At 30.0% G+C, this 22669-nt stretch overlaps 1 protein-coding gene across 1 annotated transcript in view; it reads left to right on the top strand.

The window, feature by feature from the left end:
* Positions 1-22669, top strand: part of SNTG1 (syntrophin gamma 1) — a 536013-nt gene that overhangs the window by 498029 nt on the left and 15315 nt on the right. The window contains exon 16 of the mRNA XM_074202064.1: positions 3411-3521. Within this exon, the coding sequence (XP_074058165.1) occupies positions 3411-3521 (111 nt within the window). The remainder of the gene's footprint in view (positions 1-3410; positions 3522-22669) is intronic.

The following is a 22669-nucleotide window of genomic DNA, read 5'->3' as shown; positions in this document are numbered from 1 at the left end:
CTATTTCGGAGATTATTTTCCTGCATATGAAATAGTTATTTTTGTTCCCTGTTCTGTCTACCCTCACTCCATAATATAACCAAGTATGAGAAATGTCTCTTGATTTCTTTTTTAGAAACAGGAAAAAAAAGAAAAAATAACAGGTAAAGATCTGCTTGTCTTGGAGTGAATTGACTCTGAAGTTAATTTTCTTTTTTAGTGATATTTTATTTTTCCAAAAACATGTTATGAAAATTTTGCAACATTCATCCATATATATACATATACATATATATATATATATATATATATATATATATGTGTGTGTGTGTGTGTGTGTGTGTGTTTGTTACAAAATTTCCTTCCACTCTCCCCCCCCCCGTCTCCTCAGCATTGAATATTCAGGTTAATATTGTACATACACATTTGTGTTAAACGTGTACAGATGATTCATTTTCGGTATGAGGAATTAGGATTAAGGGAAAGAAATGCAAAAGAAATTTTTTTTTAAGTGAATGTAATGTTCATCAGATTCTGAAGGTTTTGTTTTGATATTTTGTTTTTCTTTCCCTTGATGGGGATAACATTGTCCATTGCCAGTCTAATATAGTTCTCCTAGGTCTCTGAACTGGTGAGCCAAGATGCTTCCATCAAGGTTGATCATCTCACAATGTTATCGTTAATGTGTACATTGTTCTCTTGGTTCTGCTTCCTTCACTCAACCTCAGATGCTGTAATTTGCAGTTAACTTTCAAAATAATTTTAATATCTTGTGATTACAGAATATATTTGAAAGTTAAGAACCCTTGAAAATTTGGTTGAATTTAAAGTCTCAAAGAACAACTGTAGGATTAATGTTTTTATTATTTTGTTAAATATTTTAAAAATAAATTTAACCTTAAAATATTGAGAACTGTGATCTCAAAAATGTGATTATTCTTTCCAAAATGTTGATTGCAATCCATTCTATGTGAAACTTATCTATGGCACCTTAAGTTATAGGGTCGAAGACCTAGAACTGAAAGTAACCTCAAACATAATTAATTTAATTCTCTACTCCCCACTCCCACCCCATTTATTTTATATATGGGGAAGCTAAAAGCAAAGGAGGCGGATGACTTACAGAGTTTCATATAATTAGCTGAAGTTTGATAAAATTTGAACCTAGATTATCCTGACTTCAAATTTAGTGTTTTATCTATAGAATACTGGGTCTTCACCTGATGGCCTGAGAAAAAGGGAAAGACTTTCTATATTTTAGCAACAGCACTAAAAACTAACAGTTATATAGTGCTAAAAGATTTACAAATAACTACTAATATTATCCTATTTTTTCTGCATAATAACTCTGAGAGGTAGGAGCTATTATTGTAACCATTTTACAGATGAGAAAACTGAGACAGATAGTGATTTGCCAGGGGTTATACAGTTAGTAAATATTTGAAGCTAGATTTGTCTTTCTGACTCCAAGTCAAACATTCTACACATTGTCCCACCTAGTTAACCTCCTAGAACTTAATTGCTTTCAAAATCATTATTCCTTATTCTCAACATGTCATCACCTGAGATAAACGTCTTTTTTTTCTCATGAGCCTTTGTAGATGCCTGGACAACCCAGAGAACTCATGTCTGTGTGTGTGTGTGTGTGTGTGTGTGTGTGTGTGTGTGTGTGTGTGTGTGTGTGTACATATATAAGGAAGATATTGTAAATGGAAGAGTACAAACTAGACCAGAAGAACAGATTAAAAGGTGTTAAATAGATTGTTTACCTTTGGGAAATCTCAATGCCCTTCTAATAAACCTAAATCTCTCTTTGAAATGAATCACCTTCTTTTTTATAGTAATCTTGTTGAATAATTTTGTGATGTAAAATACTATGAGTCTCAAAGAGAATGAATAACCCTAGTAGGACAATAGAACATTTTATGGTATGTAGACTGCATGTATAATAGACTGCAACACACTAATAAAAAAGAGATTATGAAGAAATTAATAAAATATATCATGGAAGATACTGCATTAGTTTAAAATATATTTATTTTCAAGAATATTATTTCCTACCATAAATCACATCTTAGAGCAAATTGCTATAAGGTGAAATTCTATCTGAATGAGCACTATAGCTTGCATACATCTGATCTATTTCTTTGCCTACAGTAGGGAAAACTCAAATGAGTTATCAAAGAAAAGTGACAGAAATGAAATAAAAGTATTTAATAACATGCTACATTCCAAAGTTGACTTTATAGAACTTAGTTGTTCAGGGTACATGGTGCAATTTGTTCTCTTTGTCCATGTGCTTTTAAGTAGCTAAGATGAACCAGCTCTACTCTTCAATGTCAGCTGAAATAATAACTAAGATGTCTAGAGAAAGCTTTTTTAATTCTTCACATCAGTGACTAGTCCACTCAAAGACAACGAATGGTGCCTTTATTAGTGTGTGGGTGTTTTTCCTTCTATACCTGCATTTCATTACTAGTTTCCAACATGTCATTGATACTATGGGTTTGTTGTTTTTATTATTTGATTGTTTTTAATCCATGTGCATTCTGATGCACCATGTATATCCAGCCCCTCTAAAGCAGGTGATTCAATGATAGTAGATTGAACAGGGAACATTATTCCTCAGTGGGCTATTTTCCCTGATTAAGCATTTATACTTTCTCTTCTCTGGTTTTGTCATTCAAAAAGCTAACTACTTAGCTACCAACACCTTTAGCCCGGTCTTATATCACTTGACACTTCATAAGTTATATCTTAGGACCTCACTTTTAAGAAATTGACTTAATGATAGGGAAATGCCAGCAGCAATGCTCCTGGGATCCCTACTGTACAAAAATGCTGTGCTATCTTTTTTCTTTATGTAATTTTATGTTTTATTTGCTAGAATTCCATCTCTATCATCTTCTAAGAAAACCCTTTATTGTAATTTTGAGCTATGTTAGGAAATTATGGTATTACCAAATAAAAATGGTTACATTAGCACTAAATGCCAAAGCATTAAGTAATTTGTGTTTTCCATTTAGTAATTAACTTTTCTTATAGACATATTTAATATTTTAAGTTTGCTACATTAGATTGAATTTTAAACAACACGTTACTAAATTATTTATCTCTTTAAAAACAATTCATTAGTATCTAACTGATTATAGTTTTTTTAAGTCATTTGCAAAGCTGAAAATATGCCCAGTCCAGTGGCCTGCAGAGGTGATGAAACTGAGGGATATTATGATAAAACTTGTATTGTATGTGCATCGTCTACCATGAAATATGAGTTATTTTAAAATTAAGATGAAATGATTTAATTTTCTTTCATATTGTATAATATTTGTAAGAAGAAAATAAATATTGCTTAGTTTTCTACACAACTTGATATTAATTTCATTGACCTGTATCTTTTTTGTATGTTTTTGTTTATTTTTCTCCTTCAGGCTGTACTTTGGAGATACAAGTTTTCTCAGCTAAAAGGTTCTTCAGATGATGGCAAAAGCAAAATCAAATTTTTGTTTCAGAATCCAGATACTAAGCAGATTGAAGCAAAGGTAAAAGAGAAATGTCTATTCTATTATCTGCCTATAATTGTATTAATACCAATTGGAAGTAGAGGAAATCTGAGTAAATTGATGAGGTCAAGTGCTTATTGGTGTTCTGATTGCATCTGGATATCCATCTTGCCCCAGAGCATAAGATGATTTCAGGTTTCTGTAGGGGTTGTTTATTATAAGACTGAAGTAAAAGTCGGCGAAAAATAAGAAAAGAAAAAAAGTGAAAACTGCGCACAAAAAATTAGTGTATATAATCACTGAATAGTATTATAGGTTATATGCATATCAGGTCATAAAAACTTGTTATAATGCAAATTAGTTCATAAATCACTTTATCATTAGCAATTGAGAGTTCTGTACATAGATCGTGGTACTTTTGTAAAATACAATCATAAATATATAGTTGTCACTTATTAATAATATTCTAAAATGCAAAATATTATTAGCCTTGAGTTTTTAAAGTACCATGGTATATATTACCTCGGCAGGTATGTATGGAATAAGAGGGATGTAAACAATAGTCACCTTTCCCATTGTAAATATTCAGTTTTATAAGGTTGATGTACTAATCTCTTTATTCTGACTGTCACTATTTTTCTTAGTATATTTGTTTTTGGAACAAAGTGTGACATTAATATGTTCATATGGACTCCATAATGTAAGTTATACTATAAAAATTTATGAGAAAATTTCATGGGAAGCACCTTGGGAGAGGAAAGAAGGTATTAGACTTGGATTCAAGAGATGACCTCAATTCAAATTCAACTTTAGACACCTGTCAGTGCCTTACTTTCCTTATTTGATTTGATAATTTATAGCATCATTTGGCCATACAAAATTATCAACTTAAAAATTATCCTGATATATTTGGCCAAACATTTAAATAATTTACCCCAGATTTATTGAATATCAAATCCTATCTGTGGTGCTGAAGTGACAGACCAAATGATTTCTAGGGATATAGCCTCAGATCCAGACATTCCTTGTCCTTACTATAAACTCTCATTCTCTGATATGGTGGTATAAGAGTTGAAGAAGGGGAGGGGGGAAATTATTGTAAAGAAATAAATTCTCAAAAAGCAAAATAACAATGTTTATATTAAAACAAATTATTTTTGTAATAGAAATTATAGATTTATTTTTAATGTGTTTATTTTATTAATTTACAAAAACAGGTTTAAAACACTTTTCATAAAATGTAATAAAACTAAACTTTATTATCCTCTAATTATGTACATAACAATGTACTAAGAAATATAAAGATGAAAAATGACAGTTTATTGCTTACAGGGTTTATTGCCTAGTAAGGTAATGAAAAGTATAGTTATAAATTGGATATTAATTACATTCACAAATGTAATCATACAGAAGACTTCAAGAGATTCAGAGTGAGAAGGGATTATGAATACCTATGGAGGGTTATGCCTTAGGTAAGAATTGAAGAAATATGTATTTATATATATATATATATATATATATTATATATATATTTCAATGAATAAAAATGGAAACATGATCTTCTAGGGATGAGAAAAACATACACAAAGACAAGAGAGAGCAAAATAAGATTAGTGAACAAAAACAAAAAAAAAATAGATTTTTTATGACAGGGAAAACCCTGGGCTAACAATGGACCAAGAGATGCAAAAACTTATACCTATACAAGAGAAATAGTTTACCCAAAGTCATAGAGTTTATTAGTGCAGTGCAATGGACATTGAACTTAGATCTTTTGACTCCAAGGTCAGTGTATTTTCCACTGCACCACATTGACTTCTTATCAATTTTGACTAAAGAACAGAAAAGATTAAAGCAGGAGTCAATGTAGCTTAGTGAATAATGCAGAATCTAGTTGATTGGCCCTGAATAAATCATTTATCCTATCTCTACCTCAAACTAAAAAGTAAAAGGTTTTTTTGAATGAAATCTAAGGTTTCTTCCATGCCAACTTCATCATCTTTTGAACACATAAAGCATCTACCTTCACCTCAATCTATAAAATGAAGCTTTTGTTTTGGATAAACTCTAAAATTTCATCTAGTTCTATATTTTTCATTTTAGGAATATAATGAAATATTCCTGAAAAAAAATATGGAGGCTCTTTTACAATTTCTTTGAAAGACAATGAAAAACCAATTTACACCAGAAAGCCTGATGATGAAAACCATTCATTAGAAAGGTTCCTCTGACAACAGTTTGAAAGATTAGAGGGGAAAAAAAATCTGGGTCAATAATAAATGGTAGTTACAATAGACAAGAAAAAAAGATATTGATAGACCAAACTAAAGTGGTGGTAGAATTAAATAGGAGTGTTAGTTGTGAGGAATATTCTGAAAAGAAAATCAGTGGGAAGGTCATCGGTTAGGTATGGAGTTGTAAAAGAGTGCTGTTCATTTACATATTAGACTACATGAACTTGAGGTTGCTTACAATGTTAAATTTTTTTTGATTCTGGCTTCTTATTATTGAATAGATTATTCCATGCTCATATTATTAATAATCAACTTCCATAATGAGACAATAATATAATTTAAATACTATTTGTCACTATTTAATTTTCCTTCTATCGTTTTTATTATAATAAATATTTTATTATAAGCCCTTTCTTAGGAACTCCTGATATTACCATTGAGGCTAAGGCATTTATTTATACAACATATTACAATTCCACCATTCACACTGACATCACCATATTGGGCAACCTTGAAAGCATTCTTCCTATTATACTTTGAAAAAAGGTAAACTTAGTAGCATCTCCTAAAGAACCATTTGGACTTCTTTCAGATATACCTTCTAAGGATTTGACTAAAGCACAAAATAGAGAAAACAAATTCTTTTCGAATCAAAGCAATTGCTGAGGTTGAGTCACTTTTTATTTATACATCTAAAACATAGTCAACTTGAAGATAGGTATCTCAATCTGAGTTAAAAGATCATGCAGGGAGCTGTAGTGTTAGTGTTTTTATTCCTTGTGGTGTCTATTAGGTTTTTTTCTTTTTAAGTTCTCAAAACTGCATGCTGCAAGAATGTTTTTCGAATAGATGGAATAGTTCTATAGCAAAAAAGGATGTTCTTTTAAGTTTTTATTTGAAGTAAAGCATAAATGAAATAGTTTCAACCTATAGATGTATGTTCTTGAAAGTTTACTATATAGAAATATAGTAAAAATGTGTCAGAGAGATAAGAATATGACATTTTAGAAAGTATTACTCTTATCAAAATGTAAATTGTGCCATGATTATTGAAATTCTCAATCATTTTTACTGTGTATAATTCATTTTTGTCTAATATATATTGTATTATTGTATTGTATATATTATATAATATTGTATACAATATCATTTATTTTACATATATATGTATTGTGTGTGTGTGTGTGTGTGTGTGTGTGTGTGTGTGTGGTGTGTATAGTTGTGAAGAAAGACATGCTAAAGCCACCTACAATGATTGATTTCTAATTATTTTGTTAGATATCTCTTTTACATTCCAGCCCTTCCTTTCCATTTTTTTTATTATTTATCCTATCTTTAAGGACAACATTTGTCTCTTATCTCTCTCAGTTATATCTATTTTATGTAGATATTTTTCTTCTGTGATTATAATCATCTATGTATATGTGTATATATATATATGTATATGTATATTTATAGGTATATGTATATGTAAAACTACACTGAGCCATAATGCATTCTAGCTCTTAATTTTTGCTCTCTTTGAAGTTTTCTTTGTAAAATTACTAATTTTTGAAGTTTGCCTCCTAAACCTTTCTGCCATCATTATTCTTTTTATGATTATTAATATCACTTTCATTTGCAGTAAAGATTGCTAAATTCCCTAAAAGATAGTCTGTTATAATACATTTTAAAAAATATTTGGTAGAATTCATTTCTTGACTAATTAAGTATACTCTCTCTTTCTAATTTTATATTATTACTATCATGACCTAGTGCTTTCCATAACCAAAGTATTGAAGTTCACTCTCTTCGAGTGTCCCTTTAGTACCTCACATGGGTATTTTTGCTTTTAAAAAGACATTATTTCTTTGATCAATTTTTAAATAATTTTCCTGCATCACTCTTATTTCTTTTTTCCATTTTTCTAATTACTTTCTTCATTGGTTTTTAAATTCTTTTTTTATAAGTTTTTCCATGAGGCTTTGGATTTGAGTCCAACTGATAGAATGCAATGAAACTTTCCATGTAGGTAATTTGTCATTGTTTTCTTCTTCTAAGATGGCATTTCTATCTACATAGCTATGGTTAGTTCTCCTTTTGTCTTTTTGCTTATTATTATTGTTGAGCTCTGTTCCAGGGGAATAGGGAGTATAGTTCTGAATTTTTGTGCAAGGACTGGGGTCTGGTCCCTGGCTTATCAATGGCCAAGTTGTTAACTATGCAGCCCAGGTGTTGCCTATGCAGCGGCTTGTTTCCTCCTTTATAACCAGGCTCTGCCTATGCAGTGGTTTGTTCCCAAGCCTTTCTGTCTTTTGCTCCAGTTTTCCCAGGTACAGACATTGTCTTCTAGCTTGCAAACTAGTTGTCATGGCCCTATTCTGTCATCAGGCCTTCAGAACCTGGACTACACTGTGGCTTAAAGCCTCCCTCTTGGTTTCCAGCTTTCCTGACTAACTGGGCTTTATTTCCCATTCCCCCAAGAGATAGACCTTCAGTGAAGAGCCTCCATGATTGTTACAATGGAAAACTTCTTTTAATCTTGTATTGTTTTTTGTTGTTGTTGGGTTTCTTGTTTGTTTGGTTTTTTGTGGGATCCAAGAACATTCTAGCTTCACTCTGCCATCTCTTTAATAATCTCTTTGATGGTAATTTTCTTTGCTGTTTTTAAACAGTGCTAGGAACAGAACATATCCCCACAGAATTATCAATTCATCTGTGAGATGCATTCTATCTTACAATGGAGACTAGTCAGTATGTACTTACCTTTATACTATTGTGTTGTCACTTTGTTGTTTTGCAGTTACTTTTGTATTTCAGTCTTTGCCTTTTGTATTTATGATGCATATTCCCCCACATTCTGATAAGTTAAAAGTACCTTTTTAGCCTTTGCTAAATCTAAGGTAGGTCTACAAATTAACTATTATATTAGTATACTGTATTTTTAATTCTGATGTGGCCTTTGACTATTTATTTTATTTTAATGTAGCCCTAAGATAACCTATGTTTGGACAGTCCTCACCTAGAATATTACTTATTTCATTAAGAAAGCAAAGTCAAAAAGCAACTCAAATTATTTTACCTTTCTCAGTATAAACACACTGCATCATCATATTTATCTCTGTGACTTTAATTAAATTAGATTTTGCTCTCACCTAATACTTCTGATAATTGGCTTTATGATTTAATATTCTATGGTCTTCAGGGTTGTTGTCATTTTTAATATTTTTTTAAAAGACCAAAGCTTAAAATTGTCTCATAGGTCAGCTTTCTAAGCAAATCTTTAATAATAAATCTCTCCTGTGTTTAAAATGTAAGCTCATCAAAGGGCAACTTCCATTTCATTTTTATCATTTTTTCTCAGAGTCCCATATATGGAATATAGAATATAGAACACAGCAAGTGTTTAATAAGAGCTTGTTTGAGAAATTGATTATTTTCAGTTTTGGTATTTTTTTTCCTTATTTTCCTTTATTGCTTCTTCCATGCTATAGACATATCAATGTCTATAGCAAGTTTTCAAATCTAACTCCACTTTTTATTTTTTTAATATTTGCTGCTTTGCTAAAGTCTCCAGCTTCTGTTCTATGCTTTATTTATTTATTTTTCCTTATATTTGAGTGTGATTTCAAGCAATTTTTTTTATTCATTCCATACTCCTTTGTATTCTTCCATAGTTATTCCATAGTTATTCTCTTCCTTCCTATTTTTATCCTGAATTTCTCTTATACTATATTACTTGGACATTATATTATTGTTTATTCTCGTACTAATTATTCAATTTCTCTGCTAATTTTTTCCTTTAATATGGTCTTCCCTCTTGAAGTATTTTCCCTTTAGTTGTTGTTACTATTATTATAGCTTATTTGGCTTTTCTGTGGCAGTGGAGAGAAGCTGAAATTATATTAAACTACGATTTATTTTTTAATTTTCCTTCTTCATCAGAAGAAAATAAGAATAATTTATTACAAGGAAGAATTATGACAAATAGTTGATCATCATGCAAATGCATTATTAAAAAGACATTTTTGTTTTTGCTTTCAAAATCTTAATCTCATGATAATTGTCATAGAATAAATGATAGAATAAGTGATTCATAAGTTTGATTATGCGAGTTAGTCCTAGTGCAGAAATGCAACAACTAGAACCAAAAAAAAATTAACAACTTCTCTATTCCATCCATTCTTGGATTATTTCACTAAATAAATTAATTATTCTCTTTCCCAAAATTTCTAGCAGTATTCTTTTCCAGTGGGATAGGATGGATCCCTTCAGGTAGGGAAAGAAGATAATATGTAAGCAAGAAAAAAATTATTTGATTGATTAATTACTACCCTTATTATTTTCCTTATGAAAGCCTTTTTATCCTTAACCAATCACTGATCATTCTAAAGAAATTTTATTTACATAAATGCACATATATATTTATTTCATGTATCTTTATGAAGGCATAATTCAAAGCAACTATTTTTTTTAATTTACTTGGGAGGGAGATGAGACAAGATAGATTTTGATTTCTTTGGTATAGGAAACTCCTAACGTGCAAATTTACACCATTAGTATCTTTCTGGCATTGACATATAGGCAGTTATGTGGTACATTGGATTGGAAGACCTGAATTCAAATCCTACTGAAAGATCTTTTCTTACCTGTAAGAATCAGGATCAATTAATTTTCCTCAGTTTCCTCATTTGTAAAATGAATTATATTAGCACCTAATAAAGGGTCTTTATACATAAATCAGATAATACATGAAAATATGTTTTACATAATTTAAAGCATTCTAGAAATGCTAGTTAGTATTTTTTTTTTATCCTAGAGCCTTTGAGAGTTACCTGAAGAATAAAAAGGTTCTGATTTCCCCAACATGACATAGTAGATATGCAGTGGAACTAAGGTTGGAACCCAGGTCTTTTTAGTTTCCAGGATGGACCCCTAACCTGTTGCTTCTCAATATTGTGTATTAAGAAAGAAAATATTTTATCTGAGTATAAATGCTTGTTTTATTCATATTGAGAATGTGATATTTCATCATTTCATTCTATGAAGTGACATGAAGGAAGAAAATTTAATATTAAAGATTAAGATAACAAAGAGGTTCAATGCTCATGAGTACTTTCTATATGACCAATTCTATAGTAAGCAAAAGCTAATTAGCTAGATACTTTTAACAGTTCTTTCTATTCACTCAAGAAAAAGAAAAGTTCAATAAAAGAACCCTTGTAGACTTGTGAAATCCACATGATTGAGTCATAGAATTTGCACTAATTCATGGCTGTATTAAATAAGGGAATAAAATGAAACTACAAGGAGACTCTTCAATATAAAAATCTCCCCTTAGGATTCTGAATATCTGGTGCTTCTGTTTTGTAGTTTATTTTAAAATTTTAACAATGTTTTTTCAAGAGATCATTTCTTTTCTAAGTATATCTTTGGGGAAAATGCTATATACTTAAATGTGATTTAATTTTTTTGTTTGATGATTACTTTCCTTGTGGAATATAATTATTTTTAAGATGGGAATTCAATGGAGAAGATACAGTTTATATGGATTTCTGATAAGGGAGTAGTATGGAAAATGTGTTTAATGTATAAGCCAAGAATTGTGTTACTAGAGAATCAATTTATGTGAAATGTCCTTATAATCCATGAATGCAATTTTTTCTTACTATTCTTAAGCAATTTTTAAAGAAACCATTAAAAATGAATCAGTGTTTCTGCATTTTCCTTTATCTTTGCCAAATAATATCAAGTTTCAATAACAGTATGTTATGGTTCAGCTCATTTAAATGAATACATAATTACTTCCTATGTACATTAATTACATCAACTATCACACAATGATTGTATATACCCAAAATCTACGTGTTGATCTGTATTTTTATTTGCATTGTATGTTAATTATAGATTTTTATAAATGACAAAATTTAAGGTTATCCATACAAAAATATGGAATAAGAAGCACAATCTGGTTGGTTTTTTTCTATTAGTTTTTAGAGTTTTTTAGTTTTTAATTTGTTTTGTTTTGTTTTGTTTTGTTTTGTTTTTGCAAGGCAATGGAGTTAAGGGATTTGCTCAAGACCATACAGTTAGGCAATTATTAAGTTTCTGAGTATGGATTTAAATTCAGGTCCTCCTGACTCCAGGGCTGGTGTTCTATTCGCTGCACTACCTGGCTGCCCCTCTATTACTTTTTAATTTTATTTCTGTATTTCTTCATCATTTTGTAACAAAAAATAAATCTGGGACACATTCTCATTCCAACTAACAATCTAGAAAATGAACTCAGGAAAAGACTTATCTAGTAAAGAAAAAATGTCAAAACAAATTTCAAAGGAATATAAATAGAAGCATGTTAAATACATAGATTCAAGAGTAATGACTGTCATCCTCTGAGAAATAAATTAATCTTTATAAAACACAAAATGAAATTAGAACTTTATTCATTTTTACATATTAAAAATAATATTTTCAAAATTTCCTGTTATAATCATTTTATCAATCATCTATATCCTTTCTAAGCTTCTGTATTGCCAGATTTTCTCTCTATTTAGGGGTAAATCATCTTTAAGAAAGTTGCCAAACAATTCTACTTAACTTCAAGTCCCAAATGATGATGTAACAATAATAATAATAATGTAAATACCAACCTCACAGGAAAGTTTAATCATGATATAGCAACAATGATGTGAGGTCAAAGGAGCATACTGTATTTGGTATGGTGGTCCTTCATGTAAGTTACATTTTCATAAAAATTCCATCATGCTTTGTTGGGGAAAATATCTCTTTTCTAAGTTCATGTGATAGGTAACTGCTGACCAGATGTATTTACCCCAATGTAAAAATCATACCTTATTACTATGCCCAAATAAAAGATTATAACTAAAAGAAAATTTGCACAATTATTAGGATTCAGATTTATAGTCAAGATTATGACAGTCTGGCACAGAAATGAATCTTTTACATATCGCAATCTTGCACATTCCTCTTCAATCATAAATGTTAAAGAAAAGATAAATTGATACTAGTACATTGCATCCATTGCCATAGAATTTGAACAAACAGTTAAACAGAATCATAATCTCATATATATGTAGCCTAAGGAAATAAACTTCATCAAACAGTAATATATGTAAATTAGTTTAGATTAAAGTTTAATAAAAGGTTAACAAATAATTTGATTGTGATGGGAAATTTACATTTCATCATGTTTACCAAAATGACTCAGTGTCAGTTGAATCTTCCTTTAACAGTTAACTAAGGGAGCTAAGAAATAACTAAACCTCTTTGTCTCCTCTTTGGTTTCTATATGGTGAACATCAAACAGTCATCTTATATTTCATGTGTAAGATCTTGGTCAGGTAAAGTTAATATTACTAGAAGACCAACTTTGAGTTAGTCAAAATTTGAAGATGGAATGACCCTCAGTCCCAAATAATAAAAGGAAATTTATAATAAAATAAATTTCCCCTAGAATGCTGACAAAATGTGTGGCAAAATTATTACAGTCTTAAGACATGTGAAGAAAAAATTGAAACAATTCTATATGGCTGACAGTACTTATATAAATACATAACAAACAGTGCTAAAATTCTCTGTTGTGCTGTTGTAGACTTCCTCAATCAAAAGACTCTAACTCCTAGAGAATAGTTCTTCTCATCTTGTTCCATTTGACAAGATATCAATGAATGAAGAAGCAAACACTAGAAGATAAAAATATTCATTTGCCATCAGTTTGTGAGTAATTCTTAGGGTATCAGCCTCTCCACAGAGCAAATGGGAAACAAGCAATATGACACATTCTTATGGCAATAGTACAAGAGGTAAATGGAGTCAATCAAATGAGGCTAATTACTTGGAGAGGTTTAATAAAAAGGACAAGATATTAAGTGATTTGTGGATTTCGAGTTTTAACTTGTTAACCTTGTTGTTTCAAAGAATTCACAAGGATCAGATCAATTCCAGCAGGAATGTTTCCTGTAATTAATTAATCAGATCATCTTGGTGGTACAGGACTCAAAAGAGGACTTCAATCTTTATCATCAGAATGTTCAGAGGGCAGAAAAACTTCAAAAATTAGAATACCTCTTAAAAAAAATCAATAGACTTAACTTCCTGCATAAAATATAATCTCACATTCTATCTATTGGTACAAATCTGAAACTCTCTTTGACCTCTAAGGCTACTCTTTCTGGGGAGATGTTCTTTTCAAATTCAGAATGATATAGATTTTAACCATTTCTGCCACAGTATCATACTATATCCATCCTTACTTTTCTCTGCCACAAATGTGCATAAGTCTGAAGGGAAAAAAATGATGAATATTTTAAGTGATAAATGGAATTAATACATGATCAATTAGGCATGTTTCTTTTGCTGAGAATTTGATTCTCATGAATTAAGAGCAAAATAATTCTTTTTCCTTTTTTTGGACTTAGTTATATTTTTAAGTAACCTATAAATAAAAGTTTAATGGTAAATTTTTTTTTTATGTTTTTGCAAGGCAATGGGGTTAAGTAGCTTGCCCAAGGCTACACAGTTAGGTAATTATTAAGTATTTGAGGTCGGATTTGAACTCTGGTACTCCTGACTCCAGGGCCGATGCTCTATCCACTGTGCCACCTAGCTGCCCCAATGGTAAAAATTTTTACAAACTTAAATTTTCCTTCTGAAATATTTTGAGTTCCTTATATTTGTAAAAACACTTATGAATATTGTCCCAAGCAAAATATAATTAAATGTTACCAATTAGACTTACCAAATAATTATTTTACCGAACTAAAAAAATAGTAACCAAATTCACCTGGAGCAACAAAAGGTCAAGAATAGCAAGGGAACTGATGGAAAAAATATAAAGAAAGATGGCCTAGTTCTACCAGCTCTAAAACTAAACTGGAAAGCAACAGTCATCAAAACTGTCTGGTACTAATTAAGAGGTAGAGTAATAGATCAGTGAATTAGGAATATGGAAAGGGGACAAATTTATGACCAAATAAGAAATGGAGCAAATTAAAAACTATAAAATAAATGATTTTGACAATATAACATTAAATAACATCAATGCTGCCAAAACTGAAAGGAAAGCAGAAAGCTCAGAAACAATCTTCACAAGTAGGAGTTCAGATTGCAAGTCATTCCCCGTTTGATAAATGGTCAAAGGAAATGAATAGACAGTTTTAAATGAAGAAATGAAAGCTATATATAATCATTTTAAAATGTTCCAAATCATTATTGATTAGAGAAATGCAAATTAAAATAATAATGATGTATCACCTCACACCAATCATATTGGTTCAGATGACACAAAGGGAAAATGATCAATGTCAGAGAGGTTGTGGGAGGATTTGGACATTAATGCATTGCTGGGGGGAACTGTGAATTGATCCAACCATTCTCGAGAGCTATATGGAACTATATCCAAAGAGCAATCAAACTATTCATACCCTTTGACCCAGCAATTCCAATTCTAGGTCTATATCCAGAAGAAATCATAAAAAATGGGAAAAGTCACATATGTTCCAAAATATTCACAGCAAATTTTTTGGTAGAATTGGAAATTGAGTTATAGTATATGAATATTATTTTATAAGAAACCATATAGGGTCAGACTCTAGAGAAACATGGAATGAGGAATTTGATGCTAAGCAAAGGGAGCAGAACTAAGAGAACAATGTGCACATTAACACCAGCATTTGGTGGTGATCAACTCTGGTGGAAGCAGCTCATCTCAGTAGTTCAGAAATCTAGGACAATCCTATTAGACCAGCTGTGAATAATGCTATCCCAATCCCAAGAAAGAAAAACAAAATAAAACAAAATCCTTCAGAATCTGATATATACATACATACATACATACATATATATATATATATATACGTATATCTATATCTATATATATATATATATATATATATATATATATATATATATATATATAACATTCACTTCTTTTTTCAAGGCAATGTGGTTAAGTGACTTATCCACAGTCACACAGCTAGGTAATTATTAAGTGTCAGAAGACAGATTTCTCTTGTTTCCAAGGCATGGTGCTCTATCCACGGTACCATCTAAATGCCCCCTACATTCACTTTTTAAAAAATCTCTTATGGATTTATTCCCCTTAATCCTAACTCCTCATATTGAAAATGTACAATATTAACTTGACTATTTTCCACTGAGGAGAAGAGAGTAGGAAGGGAGGTTGGACAGAAAGTTTGTAACTCAAAAATATACATATTTATATGGATAGATGTTATAAAACCATCATGACATGTATTTGGAAAAATAAAATATCAATTAAACAAGAAAAAACAATGAAATGTGTACTAAGTAAAATTGCTAAGGGGAATCTGCATTGTTCCATTTGTCCAAAAGGTATTTAAATACAGGTGGAATAATGAAAACCAGTCTCTAAAATAAATTTGATGAATTTTATCATTATAATTTATTTCATCTGATTTTCATGGAAACTTGAAAGAGAATTTCTTAGTATTTACTCTTTGCAAATTCTTATGTATTTCTAAACTATATGGTAAGCAATATAAAAAGTATGAGAGTACTAAGCTCACAGTGAAGTGTGTAAGCCAGATATAATTGTTAGCCGAATGATATTTGCTCCTTTGTGCATGGCTGGAGTTGAGTACAATGATGAAAGGGGTTTTACATCAGAATTGTATAAAATTCAGCAGCATATTATGGAACAATCTATTCTTTTTCATAACTTAAAGGATAGGAAACAAAATAGGTAAATAAAAGAATATTATATGCAGAAATATTTGCTCACATAGTATCACCCATTTTTATTTGGTACTTTTATGAGATGTACCTTTACTAATGTGGTTTCAACAACTTTTCTTAAACTAATATACTTAATGTTGGAAAGATTAAGGGATCTCTTGCTCAGAATCACATAACTATTATAAGTCAGAATCAAGATTCCAACCTAATCCATTTCTCTAAAAATAGATATTTTTAAAGGTACCCACATTATATAGGGAGATAAACTGGATATGTTTAATTTGCATTATTTTAAAGTTTATTTATTGATCTTTTTTCTTTATTATATATATATTTCCCTTATGTATATATATACATAATTTATACATTTATATATATTTATTTATAAATATTATATAGTTATATTTTTAAATTTTTAGTATTCATATATTTTGTGTTTATATTTATATAGATTGTATATTTGCATAATTTTTCGTAAAATGACATTTGTAATTGCATATATGTAATGTAAATATACATATATAGCCAATTTCATTTGAAATATTATTTATTTTTTGCTATAGATTACAAATATTATTCTGATAAGTTGTTCATACCTTTGAACAGACTATCAAAATTATTAATGATCCCCTATATAAATCTATTATTTCAGCATTTTAAAAATAAAATAATATCATGATCTAAGATACAATTTTCTTTCTACTTGTCATCCACCAAACTACATCTTATATCTATTTAAGTTGCTTCAGCCTATCTAGAAAATTATGTCTATAATTTTATTTGCATGGCAAATAGAAAAATGAGACACTTATGGTGATAGTATGTATAGAACTAATATTTTTGCTTTCATTGTAAATAATGTACTCATTAGAAGGTATTGTGATTATCTCCTTTTTAACAGATTAGAATGGTTGACAAGTTTACATGTGAGACCTTTGTCCTGTCAATGTAAATATATCCCCTTATAATACATTGAAATTTTGTTCTTATATTGGGGGGATTTGAGAAATAAACTTTCATTAACAAAGATCATAGATTCTAATAGCCCAATAAATATTCATCCCTGGTAAAATTTAGTGTCTTATGTATAGCCTTAGAGGACATTAAAAAAAATGAGGAACATCAAAATTATACTAGTGGGGAACTTCAACCTCTCCCTCTTAGAACTGGATAAGTCTAACCACAAAATAAGCACAAAATAAGTTAAGGAGGTATACAGAATTTCACAAAAGTTAGACATCTTAGAACTTTAGAAAAATTGAATGGGAAATAGAAAGAAGTATACCTTTTAATCAATAACACAAGGTACCTATGCAAAAATTGCCCAAATATTAGGGTACATTTAAATGCAGAAAGGCAGAAATATTAAGTATATTCATTTCAAATCATGATGCAATAAAATTTATAAATAATAGAGGACCTTGAAAAGATCATCTAAAATAATTGGAAACTCAATTATCTGATCCAAAAGAATGAATGGGTCAAAAAAAAACCAAATCACAGGGAAACTGAATAATTCATCAAAGAGAAGGACAATACTGAGAAAACATACCAAAATTTATGGAATGCAGAAGCATTTAGGGGGAAGTTTACATTTCTAAATGATTACATGGATAAAATAAAGGAAAAATCACATTAATGAATTGGATGTTGAATTTAAAAAGTTAGAAAAAGAACAAATTTAAAACCCCCAATTAAGTACTACATAGGAAATTCTGAAAATCAAAGGAAATATTAATAAAATGGAAAGTAAGAAAACTACTGAACTAATAAATAAAACTAAGAACTGATTTTCTGAAAAAATACACAACAAAAGTAGATAAACTTTTGGTAAATTTGATTTTAAAAAACAAAGAAGAAAATCAAGTTAGCAATATAGAAAATTAAAAGATTGGCTTCACCATAATAAGAGGGAATTAAAGCAATAATTAAGAGAGGGGCTGCTAGACGAGACTGTGCATAGAGCCCTGGTTTTGTAATCAGGAAGTCATTAGTTCAAATGTAGTCTTAGACACTTGGTGTTTAGTAGTTGTGTGACCCTGGGAAAATCATTTAATCCCAATGCCTTGCAAAAGAAATAATAATTAGGAGCTATTTTGTCATCTGTCAGAGAACCTAAGTGAAATGGCTGTGTATGTATATATATATACATATATATATATGTATATATATATGTATATATATGTATATATGTATATATGTATATATGTATATATATGTATATGTATTGCCCAGATTAATGGAAGAAGAAATAAAATGAAACAACCATTTTGGAAAAAAATTTGAAAAACATTAATGATCTCCCTAAGGAAAAAGAAATCTTCAGGAATATATATTTACATATTTGCATATATATATATATATATATATATATATATATATATATTTACAAATGAATGATTCCAAAATAAAAAAAAAACTAATTCCCCTACCATCTAAATTATTTTGAAAAGTGGAGAAGGAATCCTACCAAATTCTTTTTATGGCACAAATATAGTGCAGATCTAAGTCAGAAAAAAAGCAAATACAAAGAAGGAAAATTACTTATGAATTTCTCTAATAAATATTGATGCAAAAATTTTAAATAAAATATTAAGAAAGTGATTAAAGCAATTTATCAGCAGGTAAATACGTTGTGACTAGTTAGGATTTTTACCAAGCTGCAGGGCTGGTTCAATATTAGGAAAACTATTAGGATCATAGGCCACATAAATAGCAAAACCAACAGAAATCATATGATTATCACAATAGATGCAGAAAAAGCTCAACCATAAATAACATCAATTCTTATTAAAATCCCTTTAGAACATAGGAATAAATGGAGTATCTTGAAAATGATGAATTATATCTATCTAAAACTATCAGCAAGTCTTATTTGTAATTTGTAAAGATTTTCTACTTCAATTGAGGTGAAACAAGGATGCCTATTGTCACCTCTATTATTTAATGTTGTACTAGATATATTCACAATAGCAATGAGAAGAAAAAAGAAATTAAAGGAATTAGAATAGACTTTTAGGAAACAAAAGTATCACTCTTTGCAATTGAGATGATGCTTTGCATATAGAAGCCTAGAGAATCAACTAAAAACAACTAACTAAAATTAACAACTTTAACAAAGAATGGGATATAAAATAAACTCACATGAATTATCAACAATTCTATATTTTTTCCAACAAAGTAAAACAGCTAGGGATTAAAACATAAATTCCATTTAAAGTAACTGCAAACTATAAAAGCTATTTGGGAGTTTATCTGCTAAAATAATCCCAAGAGCTATGACCACAATTACAAAACGCTTTTCACAAAAATAAAATCAGATCTAAACAATTGGACAAATATCGATCATGGGTAGTCTGAGAAAATATAATGAAAAATTACAATTATCCTTAAATCAATTTACTTATTCAGTGTTATACTAATCGAATTAATAAAAAATATTTTAGCACACAAGAAAAAAATACCAATCTAGAAGAACACAAGAGACATGCCAACAAGAAAATTAATGAAAAAAAGTAAAAGAAGTGACCTGAATATGTGACATAGGGTCCAAACCATAAACAAAAATTTGAACTATTTGATATTAGCTAAAAATAGAATGATAAATCACTGGAATAGATTAGATACCAAAGATAAAATGATAAATGACAAGAGTCATTTCTGTTTGATAAATACAAAGACCAGCTTCTAGGATGAGAACTTACTATTGACAAAATTTTAGGAAAACTAGAAAATAATATGGCTCAAATTAGACATGGACTAGCATCATACACCAAACACCAAGATAAGGTCAAAAATGGGTATATGATTTGTATGTGAAGGGTGATGCCACAAACAATTCAGGAAAGCAAGGAATACTTTACCTGTCAGATTTATAGAAAAGGGAATAATTTTTATCCAAACAAGTGATAGAGACCATTATGAAAAGCAAAAAATAGAGAATTTAGATGTCATTTAATTTTAAAAGTTTTTGCACAAACAAAAACAATGTAACCAAAATTAGGAGGAAATCAAAAAATGAGAAATAATTTTATGTAAATGTTTGTATTAAAAAGGCCTCTTTTGCAAATACATAGATTTAAGTCAAATTTATAAGAAAATGAGTCATTCCCTGATAAATGATCAAAAGGCAGTTTTCATGTGAAAAAATTTAAAGCTCTCTATAATCATATGAAAAATGCTCTAACTTTCTATTATTAGAGAAATGTAAATTAAAACAATTGTGATTTACCACCTCAAATTCATCAGTCTAGTAAATATGACAGAAAAGGGAAAAGGATAAATATTTGGAAAGATGTGAGAAAGATGGCATTTTAATGCAATTTTGGTGGAGTTATGAACTGATCCAAACACTCTAAAGGGCAATTCTGAACTCTTCCTAAAGGGTAATCAAACTGTATATACCCATTGATTCAACAATAACACCACTAGATCTGTATTCCTGCAAGATGAATAAAAATGAAGAAGGCCTATATGTACAAAAATATTTAGAGCAGCTCCATTTGTGATGGCAAAGAATTGGAAATTGAGGGAATACACCCCATTGGGGAATGGCTATACAAGTTGTGGTATGTAAATATGATGTAATACTGTTGTACTTTAAGAAATGATGAGCAGGCAGACTTCAGACAAACCTGGAAAGACTTATATGAACTGAGCCTGATGAAACAAGCCTAACCAGGAGAACATTTTAAACAGTGATAGCAGCATTATATGATGACCAATTGTGATTAAATTAGCACTTGTCCGCAATGCAATGATCCAAAAGACTCATGATAGAAAATTCTATCTTCTTCCAGGGAAAAAATTATGGAGTCTTAATGCAGATTAAAGTATATTATTTTTATTACTTTACCCTTTTGTTCTGTTTCTTCTTTCACAACATGACTAATGTGGAAATATGCTTACTTGTTTGCATTTGTATATCCTCTGTCAGATTGCTTGTCATCTTGGGAAGGGGTGATGGAAAGGAGAGAGGGGAAAAATAGAACTTAAAATTTTATTTAAAAATTAATGTTGAAAAATATTTTACATATAATTGAAAAAATATTGCTTCTTCAAAATGCTAAATTGAATTAAACTGAAAATGAAGAAGAGAAGAATTCCAGGGTGGAGTCAAGAGGGCAGCATGAAACTAGATTGCTCCCAGAGCTTTTCCTTACCAAAGATAAATGTTGCCTCTGCAAAGACATTAAAGCTACAGATCCAACCAAGAAAAAAGAGAAGATCTGATGAAGTTTTCATAGGTAGACTTCATGGAGGATCTTCAGTGAAAGATATGTCTCCTTGGGGCAAAAAAAAAAAAAATGGAAGTAAAGCTCAGGTAAGAGACCCAAAAGCCAGTGGGAGATGTTCAGTGCAGTCCAGGTCCTGATAGTTTGACAATAGCATAGGTCCTGGAAGCTAGATAGCAAACCAACAAAAGAGGGCCCAAACCAAAGTCTGAATCTTCGGGACTCTGTAGCAAATGAGAGGACTGTGTTGGGAACAAACCATTGAATAGTCAGAACCTGTACATAAAGGAAGAAATAAATCTCTGCAAAATCAAGGCCTGGACTGCATAGGCAACATCTTGGCCAATGACAAGACAGGGATCAGATTCCCAGACACAGCATGAAAAACTTGGGTCTATACTCCCTATACCCCAGGATAAGAGTCCAGAGATTTCAAGATGAGAAAAATAGCTAATAGTGTTCACTATATAGAAAGCTACTTTGCAGATAAAGATGATAACAATGCCATGTCAGAAGATGAAATCAGTAAAAAATTTACACTCAGGGGAATTCTCAAAAGAATCTATGAATTGGACTCAATTCTAGAAGTTCATAGAAGAGCTTTAAAAAGAATTTCAAAACCAAAGAAGAGAAGCAGAAGAAAAATAAGAAAAATAAATGAGAGACATGCAGGAAAATTATGAAAAATTGATCAAAGAAATTAATTCCTTCAAAAGTAAAAATAACCAACTGGAAAAAGAATATAATTCTTCAAAAAAATAAAATTGACCAACTGGAAAAGAAAACACAAAAGTTAATTGAAGAAACTAAAAGCCTAAAAATTAGAATTGAATGAATAGAAACCAATGAATCTAATAGACTACCAAGATTCCATAAAACAAAATAAAAAGACTGAAAAAAACTGAAGAAAAGTAAAATACCTTTCAGGAAAACAAAAAACCTGGAAAATAGGTCCAGGAGAGATAATTTACAAATCACATCAGACTACTAGAAAGCCTAGATC

This window comes from Macrotis lagotis, chromosome X, assembly GCF_037893015.1.
Source record: "Macrotis lagotis isolate mMagLag1 chromosome X, bilby.v1.9.chrom.fasta, whole genome shotgun sequence".
NCBI classification, from domain to species: domain Eukaryota; kingdom Metazoa; phylum Chordata; class Mammalia; order Peramelemorphia; family Peramelidae; genus Macrotis; species Macrotis lagotis.
Note: the sequence above shows the minus strand (reverse complement) of the source record. Positions and strands in the feature narration are given on the sequence as shown.